This window comes from Hevea brasiliensis, chromosome 13 (assembly GCF_030052815.1).
Source record: "Hevea brasiliensis isolate MT/VB/25A 57/8 chromosome 13, ASM3005281v1, whole genome shotgun sequence".
Lineage (NCBI taxonomy): Eukaryota > Viridiplantae > Streptophyta > Magnoliopsida > Malpighiales > Euphorbiaceae > Hevea > Hevea brasiliensis.
This window is the reverse complement of record NC_079505.1, coordinates 87,592,575-87,606,561: the sequence shown is the minus strand read 5'-3', so window position 1 is coordinate 87,606,561 and position 13,987 is coordinate 87,592,575. Positions and strand designations below refer to the sequence as shown.

The window sequence follows — 13,987 nt, the reverse complement described above, 5'->3', positions numbered from 1 at the left end:
AAAGGTAGTCATGAACAAATCCCTGTGTAAGTGTTACTGCAGATTCATAAACTAAAGTTGTGTGTGTGTGTGTGTGTGTGTGTGTGTGTGTGTATTGCAGCTACCTTTGTTGATTAGACATTAGAATGAAACTGTTGTGTTATATGGCTGGAAACAAGTTGTCGTTAATCAGCAGATTCATCAGATTATGCCAATGTGGTAACAGGTGATTTCGTAGTCCTATTTATGATGAAAATTACCAATCGAAGAGTGAAAATTGCTGATCCCATTTTTGTTTTCCATTACCCAATAACTGGGTATGCTTTAGGGAAATAGGCAATTGCCCTTTCCCATGTGGAATTGCGGTCTCAGATCTCAAGAAACGATCCGTTTGATTATTATTTTAGCAGCTGGTTCAGGTGTGAAGATCGTCTAACAAACGAAAATGAGAGGTGTGATGCTACACTAAGCCTTTTGCCTTGTCAGACAATGATTAAGAATCAGGTTATAATGCATCTGCAAGATCATTAGGGCTTCCCAGTGTGCTTAAGGACCCAAGTTTAGATCTTTTGGCCATCTGAGAAATGACACAACTCGAATATAATTTGGGGTAAATTTAGTGCGAACGACGATATCAAACTTATAGCGGCAGTGAATGACGCGACGAAGTTGCAACAGGAATTCATTTTTTTTGTGCTATACGGGACTACAGGTTACATGAGAAACACTTTAATCTTTAACGTCATACGCAGAGTAATACTTCTTGAAGGCTTTTGGAAGATAAACAGGCAACAAGAAGCCAAAAAGATTGAAGCACCAAAAGGCCATATTAGCCACAGCAAGAGCTCTCCCAACGAGCACCCTCCTGGCAGATCCTCCATGGTCCTGTTCCACCTTGAACTCACTTGTCAACCACTCCACAATGGTAAAAATCCTCCTCGAATTATAGAATACCGGCACGAAAACCCGTACAGGTATTGCAAACCTGAGTGAAAATGCCACCCCTTCCATGAAAACTTGACTCGCTAAGAGAAAGAGATGTGGTGCGGCTGCCTTGATTCCCTCTTTATCACCCTCAAAGATGCCTTCAAAGATATAAGCTATGGGGAGAAATAGGCCAATTATAGCAGCAACAGACACGTAGAGGCGTAAAATCTTATTTTTTGGATCAAAAACTGATGCGGAGTCCTTTGATGGGTTGACACAAGGGAATGCAACCTTGGAAATGAAGAACATGTAGATGATGGAAAAGACAACGAAAGCAAAGTCTTCAGGGCTTACCATGCCACTTGCAGCGAGGATAGTGATAACAGCGAGGGCATTTAGTTGGGTGAAGCTCAGAAAACCAGCCTTCTTCGATGGAGCAATGTTTTGGCCCTTTTTTTTCAGGGAAGAGAAATCTTCATGTTGTTCCTTTGGAAGGCTTATGTCACTGCAGGTCGGACCAACCCCGCCTGACATTTTTCTTTTGGGTTTGAGAGATTTTTGTTGGTGTGTCGAGTAGAGAATTAGGTTCAGATTTTCTGGATCGAAAAGAGCAGTGAGAGGAGAGACACGGGATACGAGGAGTATAAGGTAGCGAAAGAGTACAAGTGGCAGTGTCTCAGGGGTTTAAGGTTGATAGATGTAAGACGTGGCTTCGGGATGGGAGAGCGGGTTAGCGGCTTGGTCAATCTGTCAGCTATTTATAAGGCATTGGATTCGCCATTGTGTCAAATGATTGAGGGATTGTTCGTTCTAATGCTGTGTTTCGGAGAGGGGAATGGGGAGGGGAGGGGAGGGGAGGGAAGGGAAAATGGGAACAATAGGATTGTGAAACGCAGAGAAGAAATAATTTTAGGGCTTCAAAATTTCTTTCCTTTTCTCCCATTTTCCTTCTCTCTTTCCTTTTCCAAACGCAGAATTAGCTATACAAATGTTCGGCCAGTGTTTTGTTCTTGTAGCAATGCGTGGGACAGACGGTCAGATAAATTTTTATGGAGACTTATTTTATTGATAAAAATTGAATAATACATGATAAAAAAAATATCTAAAATTTTGTTTTCTTATAAATTTTATTTTGAAAAAAAATTAAAATTTTATACAATAATATTATTTTTTTAAAAATTAAAATTTTTTATCCAAACTTTATTTAAAATAAATCATTTACAATAAAAATGTCAGGACCCAACTTATGGGTCGGACCGGCACTAGGATCTGGGCCAGCCTAAAGCTCCCGAGACCTGTAGTAAGTCTAACTATTTCTCAACCCAACTCTAAGGCCCATTTGAGCTCAATTTAAAGAATTTAACCGGACAGAGTCCTACCATAAAATAGACTTTTCAACAGGGAGTGTTTGACTCACCCGACCTGTAAACACAATATATAATCAATTGGGGAGCTCAGCTCACCCTCCACATGCTCAAATGTCACAAAAATAAATGGGAGCTCAGCTCCCTCATCCAGTCAAATATACATGTATATAATAAGTTTACATGTTCAACATGATAATTATATTACAGACCCAATTCAAATAAATGTTTCTAACACATGCGGAAATTCTAAGACTTAATAGAATTATACAGATATTAGTAAACGACCTGCGAAGAAGAAAAGTAAGTTAACCACAATAAATATCCTCCTGTAGCTTGGAAAAATAATGAACAGGAGTGAGTGTTCAACTTAGAGAGTAAAATATTAATTTTAACCATAATCTCTATAGCTATCTAAAGCTAATGCATCTTGTAGAGTGAAATGCAACATTGTCAATATTTTCACATCATAACAGCAAAAAGGTAATTTAGAGCACTCACACACCCGATAATGTCAAACAATACATATATGGAAGCTGATCCCCTATACAGCCATCTTAAACCAAACTGTGCCAGCGAAGAACTCAAGCTCAGACTTTCGCTTAATAAACCAAATCAGGATCTCAGCGAAGAACTCAAGCCGTGTTTACCCCGAAAGACCAGGTCTCAGCGAAGATCTCAAGCCGTGTTTACTCGTCCTGTCCATAGCCAACACCACACACACGCACGTCAACTTACGCACACTGCTCCAAATTACCACAACAACATCCATGGCACTTTAACAGTTGTGAATGCAACATAAAATGTGCCTAGAGTTTAACTACATAGATATATACATATAAGTGATGTATGGGCATGCTTGAACATAAAATAATATCGAAATTACAATTAAAATTAATATTTTACTCACAGATTCAACCGAAGTCACTGTGGCAGCTGGGTGGAAGAGGAAGGCTGTCCCGGCTCACCTGATAATTTTAATACAATTATTTAATACAATTGACTCAATACAAACCAAGAAAAGATCAAATATGTCCTAAGTCCTGCTGAAAATCCGACAGAGTATCCTCCATACGTAGGACCTACCCAACCTGCAAAAAGGCTTAAAACATACTTCTATATCCACAAACCATATATCCACAACTCAATCACATCACACTGCCCCTCCTGGGCCCATCTAAACAGTCATCAATCACAATATGTAAAATTACAGTTTAGTCCTTATAATTAACCCTTTTTGTAAAAACTACCCAAATAAGCTCTAAAAATTCTAAAATTTTGCCCTGCGGTCCTTAGCAATATTACTAAGCTAATGCAAAAAGAATCATATTTTTCTGAGCAACCACAAATATTTTATGGATTTTTAATCCCATTCAAGCATTAGAAAATTACGAAAAAGTAAGGTTCGGGTGTACCTACTCCGATTCCGACTCCGGGGACACGCTCGAGACGTCTGACAACAGTGAGGTAGCCAAAATCTCGATCCAATTCCAAGACTTTTTCGGTAGCCGGTCTGTCTGACTGAAAATTTACAGACCAGGGCAACTGTCGAATTTTCGATAATTGAAGATACTTACACGAAGCCCACAACACGGGGGGTTAGTATATAATTTTTTACGAAATTTTCTAAGCTCATTTAATGCTCGGAAAAACACTACGAAATTTCATGGACCCACCGAAAAATGATATCGGAAAATTTTGAAATTTATATTGCCGCGAAACTCTCGACGAGTGGAGCGCTCTGGCACTCTCGGTTTTCCAGTGGGATTCATGGTTTGCGAGAAATCTAGCCAAAAAGTCGAAATTAGCTAAAACTTCCCGGACAAAAATTGGGCAAACCGCTCGATGGATTTTGGTGTTCTTAGTGTCTATGGAAAGCTCCGGTGTAGATGGTATTTGACACAAGACCTGGCCCAATCGGTGACCGGATCGACCGGATTTTGACCGAGAAGCCGAAACGGCGCGCTGCGCATTGCACCTCTTTGCGCGTCGTTTTCGGTCGCCTGGAAGGTCAGCCGGCGGTGGGGGAAGGCTGGGGCGGCGTGCCAGCGAGGTGGGGAGGGCTGGGTGGCGGCGGCGGCGCGGCGTGGGAGGAGGGAGGAGAGAGAAAACAAGAGAGAGAGGAAGAGAGGTTGGGACGCGCGGGGAAGGGAAGAACAAGAAAAGAAAAGGGCTGGTCCGATTCCACCGGTCAGATCCGATCCGGTTCGATTCGGTCAGTCCGATTCAGGATATAAAATTTTGAATTTTTATCTGCCTTGGGATTGAAAATGAGGTCCAAAAATTCCGAAAAAATTCTAGAAAACTCTGAAAAATTCGTAGAATCCAAATATATTTTTAGTTTTGCCACGTGATCTTTAAATTAATTTTTAAAAATCATCAAAGTTTTATATTTTCGGGAAATCAAACCCGATTTCAAAAATCCGAAAAATTTCAAATAATTTCCTAAAATTTAAATAAAATAAAATATTAATATTACTCACAAACTAATAAATTTAAAAATTTGGAGTGGTAAAAAAAAATCAATTAAATTCTTATATAATTATACTTAATTTTTATTTTTTTAAATTAAAAAATTAATATTTTTATTTAAAATGTAAAAAATTAATTTAAAAAATCAATTTAATTAAAATTTTGTAATAGAGGGATTAGTTTTCAAATATAAAAATTGACCAAAAAATTAACAAAATTAAAATTTGATAAAATTTTAGTTTCGAAGATATTATTTTTATTATTTATTTTCTATGATTTAAAATTCTCCAACACGCTTTATGGTACAAAAATACAAAATAATACAATAAAGCACCTAGCTCGGCATGATTGGTACTTTCAGATTCTTTAACGGTGCACAGAGCGTTTCAGAGGTGCGGCAATGAGCCTATTGATTACCGCGTGAAGACTGGAGAGGGTTGCTAAGAAACCAGTGCGACATCCTTGCCATTGTAAGAAAAGAGTTCAGATGGCCGAAAAATAAGCTTGTTATTACTAAAGCCAACTAATAAATGAATAGCCAATTCAAATAAAGTTAAAAATAAATAACAACAACTAAATGAACCCCTAGCAGATGGACTGGATACACTTGCAACTCCATTTTGACGCCGAGTCTGGAGAAAAAAAATCCAGGGAACTTTGACAATATTTATTACAGAAAAATTTCGACAATTACGCCAAAGCTAACGCACTAATTAATCTGCTATGACAACTAAAGTATTTTCTGACAAAAATAACTTCAGAGAAAAATTTTTTAAAAAAAAAAAAAGAGCTTTCTTCAATATTGCTGACAGAAGACCTTCGGTAAAACTGGAACCTCTGCTAAGAATGTAATGGCATTAAACTGTGCACATCTGTAAAACAAAAAGCCAAAAAGAAAGAAAGAAATCCCCTTCTCTTCATCTTTATTAGGAGATTGTTCTCTGCTTGGGTATATACTTTAACTTGACACCTTTATCAGGCTTTGTTCTCAACTTGGCTTTACTGGCTCCAGTAGTTGAAGACTCATGCACCCCCACACCAACCAGCTGATTCTCCCAATTGCCAAGAATGCATTTTTTAGTATCTGATGACTGAGCTACATCTACTAGACATTCATTCTGAATCTCCATACATTCTGAAGATTTTAAGTCTGGAGACAGATCCAATTTGACATGTTCAGCCGCAATTGCCTCCTTCCACCCTGCATGGGATTTATAGTGTTATATGAGCAAAGCAAAAGTTAATGAACATACAACAGCAGAAAATAAGTTATTTATGGTAGTAAAAGGACTATTATCTGTATAAAGAATTCCACTTACTCTCTGCAAGAAATGCTTTTGCTGCTTGGCACGAGAAGTGCAAGCTTCCGGGATGTGGAGTCCCCTGAAGGAGTGGGAAACTGTTCCCCATTCCACCATGATCATCGTCAACAGAACACAAACTAAGACAGTTTCCATTAGGTGGGATATAATCGTCACCCTTACCGGTAATCCCATCAACTTGAGATTCTCTATCCCCATTTTCAACTAATATTGGACCTTTGATTCCATTTCTACTCACAGGCCTCCAAAGCTTTATTGTTGACCGATTTGTACTGCAGTGAGCAGAATCAGGTCTATTGTGCTTATCCTGAACATTGTTTTTCTTTGGCATTTGATGCTCTGACAGAAAATCATCTCTGGCTCCGTCCAAATTGTTACCTTCCTGTTGGCTGCAGTTTCCAAGTGCAACAGATATAGAACCAATCAGAACCTCATGCTTCTTATTGTGATCTGGCAGGCTTATTGCTTGTTTCTGTACTCTCGTTTTCAAAACGTCTCCACTATAATCTGGTTTAGGTTTTCGGCTCCACTTCCTATTGCCATTGATTGAAAGCAGCGATTTTGAGTCCCTGTAATTTCCATGCTTCTGCATGGCACTAAGTTTTGGTGCCTGAGAACTCTGATTTGCATGGAAACCATTTGGCACATAATTCCATTGTGATTTTGCAGACAAGTGCCAATGTGCAACCACTAAGTGCCTACGACTATTTCTTTGTACTGTCTGTCTTTCAACATTACGACTAGTGCCAGGATCACTGCCAGACCCTGTCTGAATTTCCAAATCCACATCTTCATCCATGCTCAGAAGTTGGAAGGGCTCAAAAGATGAGGGAACATGATCTGGCAGTGCCTCCAGACCATTCATACCAGAATCAGATGCAATCAAAGGGAAGGATTGTTCAGCTGAAGGCACAGCCTCCACAGTATTATCAATCCATGCATTAAGATCTGCTTGCTCCTCTTGTCTGTGCTCCTTAGCTTTCTGTTCTTTCTGCCTGAGTTTTTTTTGCCTCTTCCTCTCCAAGAGCTCAGCTTGTCTGCAGACATTTTACAGATAATTTAAAATTTTGGTTAGACAAGCAAATTGCAGAATCTACTCTCTTCCCAGATGAGTCCTATGTTGAAGAAGAAATCTTAAAGGTGAGGCAAATCTTAGGTTTTAACAAGCTCAAGAAACACTTTGGTAATTCAAAAACTACCCCAGAAGAGTTCAAAGAACAGTCTGGCTTTAAAAAAAAGAAAGTAGGTTTCTATGGAGCTTAAGAAAATGAAGAAATAACACAGTTGAGAATTTTAAGGTCCTTTCCATTTTGAGGGTATCCTAATACCTCATGCTTTAGAATTTTATTTTTCAAAAAACTCCTAGTCGGATTTCTCATTTTTGTGTGTGTCTCCCACTCTCTCAATCAACCACGTTTCTTATTCATATACACGTGTGCACACCCTAAAATTTAAGTCAATTGTATGTTTCATGAAATGAGAAAATTCATCTGCAAACTTCCAATGCAATCTAGCATTCGCTGTCTTTCTACGCACAAAAGGGCTGCCTATGGTCCGCTTGCTTTGCCACCTTGTAAACTAGTACCAACATGAGCAGCTCCAATCCAAAATTAAAATTCATCCAAGGTAGATTCGTTAATGCCCATTGCTCAAATCATTGCAACTCAACTCAACTCAACTCAACTCAACTAAGCCTTTATCCCAAAAATTTGGGGTCGGCTATATGGATTCGCTTTTTCCACTCTGAACGATTTTGGGTTAAATCCTCAGAAATGTGTAATGCTTCTAAGTCATGCTGTACTACTCTCCTCCAAGTCAATTTAGGTCTACCCCTTTTTTTCTTTCTATCCTCTAGCCTAATGTGCTCTACTTGTCTAACTGGAGCCTCCGTATGTCTACGCTTCACATGACCAAACCACCTCAATCTCCCTTCTCTCAACTTATCTTCAATTGGCACCACTCCTACCTTTTCTCTAATACTTTCATTATGGACTTTATCTAGTCTAGTATGGCCACTCATCCACCTTAACATTCTCATCTCTGCAACTCTTATCTTAGATGCATACGACTCTTTCAGTGCTCAACACTCACTACCATATAGCATAGCCGGTCGTATGGTCATGCGGTAAAATTTTCCTTTTAATTTATTGGGAATCTTACGATCACATAAAACTCCCGTGGCACGTCTCCACTTCAACCATCCGGCTTTAATCCTATGACTAACATCCTCCTCACATCCCCCATCTACTTGAAGAACTGAGCCTAGATATTTAAAGTGATTACTTTGGGACAGTGCCACTCCATTCAAACTAACTCCTTCCCTATCACCAGTTTGGCCTTCACTGAACTTGCAATGCATGTATTCTGTCTTCGTTCTACTTAACTTAAAACCCTTTGACTCTATAGTACTTCTCCAAAGTTCTAGCTTCCTATTGACTCCTTCTCGTGTCTCATCTATCAGAACAATATCATCCGCAAACATCATACACCAAGGAATACTCTCTTGTATATGTTTCGTCATTTCATCTAAAACTAATGTAAAAAGGTAAGGGCTTATGGCTGATCCTTGGTGTAATCCAATTGAGATCGGAAAATCTCTTGTGTCCCCTCCCACTGTGCGCACAATAGTAGTTGCTCCTTCATACATATCTTTCAATACTTGTATATACCTAATAGATACCCTCTTTTGTTCTAACGCATTCCATAAGACCTCTCTTGGAACACTATCATAAGCCTTCTCCAAATCAATAAAAACCATGTGTAGATCTTTCTTCCCATCTCTATATTTCTCCATCAAGCTTCTAATGAGAAAGATCGCTTCCATAGTTGAACGACCGGGCATGAAACCAAATTGATTGAGAGAGATAGAAGTATCATGACGTAGTCGATGCTCCACAACTCTCTCCCACAACTTCATAGTATGGCTCATGAGTTTAATTCCCCTATAGTTTGAGCAATTCTGTATGTCTCCCTTATTTTTAAAAATAGGTACTAAAATACTCTTCCTCCATTCATCAGGCATTTTCTTTGAGTTTAGAATCTTATTAAATAATTTAGTTAACCATGCCACTCCCATATCTCCCAAATACTTCCACACTTCAATTGGTATTTCATTGGGTCCACAGGCTTTACATACTTTCATTCTCTTAAGTGCTTCCTTTACTTCTAAAGATCTAATCCTTCTAGTATAATTTACATTCTTTTCTATTGTTCTATAATCTATATTCACGCTATTTCCATTTTGACTATTATTAAAGAGATCATTAAAATAATTTCTCCATCTTTCTTTAATGTCCTCATCTTTCACCAACACTTTTCCTTCTTTATCCTTAATGCACCTAACTTGATTGAGATCTTGACATTTCCTTTCTCTACTCCTTGCTCAAATCATTGCAGATGTACAAATATTCATCATGAAAGTAAAAAAGATTACAAGATCACTATTTAGATGCAATAAGACAAGAAATATCAATGCCAATCAAAGTGACGAATGAACAAAGCCAAAAGCAACCTTCTCTGTGCAGCTTCTTCCTCCTCCACAAGTAACTTCTGGCATCTTAAAGATTCAGCATCCTTGTCAGCAAGCCAAGCTTTAACCTGAATACAGACACAAAAAATAGTGATTTAGTCACGATATACACTGATACTTCACATAGCCTTTTGCCTAGGCTCAAGCGCAGTTATCATGATACATCAACAGCAAGAGCAGTGCATATCAGCACTTTCTGTGAGTGAACTTCCAAAGCCATGTAGGAAATAATTGAAAATAACTTGAAAGAATGAAAAATGAAAGAAAAAGGTACCAATTTCTGTTCCACCAGAAAGCTGGTGCAAGCGACCAAATTCTTTGTTTCAAGACCAATCTTCCCCGCTTCCCCATCAAAAATATATTTTTGCATTGATACAGCTGTTCCACACATGAATGTTTTTTCACTTGCATCATCAAGGATGCTGAGTAGCTCCTCAGAAGACAAAGGAAACCTGGAAGGCCTACCTTGGATAATATCCTGAGAAGAATTTACATATACCATATGCTTAAGTGTAAAGTACATGGGAGATAGAAACAAATTAAATCTAGAAGCTAAAACAATGAACAAAGAGAGGTATGTTTTCTTACCAAAAGGGCAGAACCAGCCCTCAAACAATATTGTGGAAGAGAAGAAAATCCTGGTTTCCGAACAAGTGCCATCAATGACTTTACAATTGAAGAGCCTGGAACTTCCTAGTAGGTAATTACAAGAAGGAAACAACTGTTCACACAATAGTCAAGGACATGCACGAATTATGAATTCAATTTCAGCCAATGCTGTTAGAATGCCTAAATAAACAAAATAAACTAAGGACACTAATGTCTTTTTATATTACCTACAACTTTAAACATCTCCCCACCCCTACCACCCCAAAAAGAGAGAGAAAGAGAGGGGGGGGGGGGGGGGGGAAGGAGATATTTAGAAATAATTTCAACATTGGCAATGGAAAAATTGGAAAGAAAAATTTTAAAACAGACAATTGAAATATATTGCAGCATCAAATAAGTAAAACTCAGAAACAGATTCTGATGTCCGGTAAACCAGACATACTATTGCAAGTTTTACTTGTGCAAACAGATAAACTCAACTCAACTCAGCCTTTATCCCAAAAATTTGGGGTCGGCTAAATGGATTCACTTTCTCCACTATAAACGATTTTAGGTTAAATCATCAGAAATGTGTAATACTTCTAGGTCATGTTGTACTACTCTCCTCCAAGTCAATTTAGGTCTACCCCTTTTTTTCTTTCTATCCTCTAACCTAATGTGCTCTACTTGTCTAACTGGAGCCTCACTTGTGCAAACAGATATAGAATATAAACAGAATACCTCCAATGTCACATCCTTGAATGATAAAATTTCCATCGCCTCATCCTCAGAAAGCTGCAAAAGAACAAGTTGATGAGAATGATAAAAAGTCAAAGGCCTAAAATCAAACTTCCGAAGGAGAAAAATTTTTACCTTATCCCAAAAGGTTCTCAACAGATCCCTATTTTTGGAACAATCCTAGAAAATGTAAAATGTCTGTTAAAAATGGTACCAAAGGATGAAAAACAACAAGAAAGGTAGTTAAAGAAGCAACTTTTGCTAAAAAGTATATCAAGATTAACAGAACTGAGGATCAAGCCAGCATCTGTTAACCAGATTTTTCAAGTTCCAAAATGCCTTAGAACAATAAATAAAACAGTTTCCAAAATTAAAGAATAAAGATACAAATACACTGCAAGAAAGAATGGAAACCTTGTCAAGTTTTTTCAATCGATGGTGCACACGTATGTGTCTTCTGTAGTTAATGGATGAACAGAACTCTCGGGAACACTTTTCACACTTTTGCATCTGCACCTTCAGAGGAGTGAGCAAGGGCCACCCCGGGAGATCTGAGAGAAGGAGAGGTAATAGAAAAAAATGCACGGGCTTAACATCAAAAAAGGCCAAATCATAACCATGACCTATTGATTATTCATGAAAAATATTTTTGTCACTGTTTCACTAAGCAAAGGCAAAAACTGCCTCAGAGAGTTTGAGTCACATTATCAGTTCAGAGCACAGCCATTGTTTCCTTTGCAGAAACACCATCAATTCTAAGATGTTGACGGAATTCCTCAACCCTAATCCTACATTCATATTGACTGAGACCCTTTCTCCAAAAAGAGTCCATTCAATTCTATGAGAGATCAGTTAAAACCATTGCAAAATTTGCAAGTACCTTGCTGATCTAGGGCATGTAGTAATTGCATCCACTGTACTGGGCTATCACCAGCCCTTGAGAAAGAAAGAAAAGGCTCTTTTCCAATTGCTTGCCTGATAAATGCATCTAGGGAATCATTTCCCTTCTCTGTTTTCATCACATCTGTGTTGTTTGAGGCCTTGAGTTTTGCAACTGGCATTTATGAACACAAAAGCCAAAACTAGTAGCTCACTGAAAGCCACTGTACAAAAGACCAATGCTTGTATTAAAATCTAGACAAGCACTAGATGAATGCACAAAGCAAAAAGTAATTCTTAACAATCTCTTCAATGTCGCAATTTTTTGAGCCAATTTGGCAATGAACACAGCATCTAACAATGAAGAACTGGGAACAAAAGCTACATAGGGTCTCCAAACTCTTTGTAAGGATCCCATAGACTTTGAAATACAACCATAATTTTTCATGGAAAATGTTGTCCTCCTTCTCTATGTGTTAAAAAATGAAAGTTCTTAAAGCTCAATTGTATGCCTCACACTGAATGGTGCGAGGAAGATTCATGGAAAACAGTCTAATTGGTAGCATTTCACATGTATAAACAATAGCCAATCTGCCTCCTGAGACATCCTAATTACCACCAAACTTCCGTAGTTAGCCCATGCACTAGGAAAATCACACAATAAGGCCCCCCTAACATTGAAATTTTTCTACACTTTTTAGTTAATGTGGCTTCTTTCTTTCTTTTTTTGTTTTTTTTAAGATTCCATCTTTTTTCACAGATGACAGAATAAATTCTGAAAAATAAGTAATTTTGCCTACAAACTACAAGACCTATTCAGAGGGCACATCAATGTCCAACTCAGAATTCTACAAGAAGCATGAGCATGAAAAATAGATATTATCATACCTGCATTGAGGTATATTATAGAGTTAATGAGAAATGTTATATCCACTCATGTAAAGATAAAAGCTCAGTGTTCAGAGAAGCAAATGCACAAACACACAAATATATGGCTATATTCCTGCTTCCTTATACCTTCAGGAAACAAGATGCTAAATTGGATAATACAAAAATAATGAACATGTTCAGCCTATCATACCCGGCAGCTACCTATCATATAGAAAAATCTAATAACGAAGGAAACTAGGTATAAATTAACAGTTCCATAATAATAACAAACTTGCTAATACAAAACAGATAAAGATCAAATCTTTAAAACCACAACAGGGTCCAGCATTGTCAAAGCTACAAAACATGGCAAAACACACAAAATTTATGGAGAAATTCACTAAGCAAGTAAAATTCGATATATTCTATACCAGATCACAAAAACAAGAGTAGCACAAGGTACGTATGATTATGCATGAAACAAACCGCATAGAAGATTAAAGTTCGAAACTTAAAATTTCCATTTACCAAAGCAAGAAAGAAAAATTATGATATGAGTTACAGAGCCTAATGCGACTATTAACCTAAATGACGATGAATTTCACTTTTCTAAAATAATATAATAAAAAATATAATTTAAAACTCTCTGTGTGCACCTAGTTTCGCAGCTAAGACATGGAAAAACATTTGCACACATAGATAATGAATAAAAAAAGTACAAAACAAAGTAGTAAAACAAGAAAGCATAAAAAGAAAAGCTTGCTAGCGATTACGTTGCTTGATCTGTGATCAAAACATGATGGTGAAGATATACGTATAGAGCTTTATATGCCAAAAAAGTGAGTGGAGTGATCGGCTAGCGTACCAGTGGAGGGCAGAAAGAGAATCGATAGCGAGGCAGAGAAAATCTCTGGCGATCGGAGGGATTTAGAGTCACCTGGAGAGGAGATTAGGGAGCGTTTGGAGGGTGAGAAAATCGGCGAGAAATCGGGAGAAAGTTGATCGGCCGAGAACTAGGAAAAGAGAAGGACAAAAAAAAAAAATTAAAAAGAAGAGAGAGTTTAAAGGGAGCGAATTGTAAGAGAAAATTATAATACTCTCTCGGAAGGGGTAAAAGGAACCCTCTTTAATCTTTTATGTACAGGAAAAAATAATAAGAATAAATGCGTATGGCGTGGGAGATACACGCGCGCTTCAGGCTTTAGGACAAATTAGATCCAATGAACGAGTCCAATAGGCCCATCATAATACTGCAGTAGTAACTATTGGGCCTGAGAAACGGATCGGCTCAATATAGTCCGATAATATATTGCAGTCCA

General features: G+C 37.9%; 2 protein-coding genes across 3 annotated transcripts; both read right to left on the bottom strand.

Annotated features, from left to right (window-relative positions):
• Positions 1–648: 648 nt before the first annotated feature.
• Positions 649–1,693, bottom strand: LOC110662196 (uncharacterized). The gene has a single exon (XM_021821091.2). The coding sequence runs from the start codon at positions 1,438–1,440 to the stop codon at positions 709–711; it is 732 nt and encodes a 243-aa protein (XP_021676783.2). The 5' UTR covers positions 1,441–1,693; the 3' UTR covers positions 649–708.
• Positions 1,694–5,230: 3,537 nt separating this feature from the next.
• Positions 5,231–13,786, bottom strand: LOC110662198 (uncharacterized). 2 transcript variants are annotated; one of them, XM_021821093.2, is made up of 10 exons: positions 13,442–13,786; positions 11,800–12,022; positions 11,334–11,470; positions 11,055–11,099; positions 10,923–10,976; positions 10,182–10,286; positions 9,868–10,071; positions 9,576–9,661; positions 6,062–7,101; positions 5,231–5,943 (listed from the first exon to the last, which is right to left on the bottom strand). In XM_021821093.2, exons 2-10 carry the CDS (start codon positions 11,978–11,980, stop codon positions 5,669–5,671), a joined length of 2,127 nt encoding a protein of 708 aa, XP_021676785.2. In that variant the 5' UTR covers positions 11,981–12,022; positions 13,442–13,786; the 3' UTR covers positions 5,231–5,668. The 2 variants fall into 2 exon arrangements, with proteins under 2 accessions (XP_021676785.2, XP_021676784.2); XM_021821092.2 differs by having other exon boundaries at positions 13,534–13,786.
• Positions 13,787–13,987: the final 201 nt, after the last annotated feature.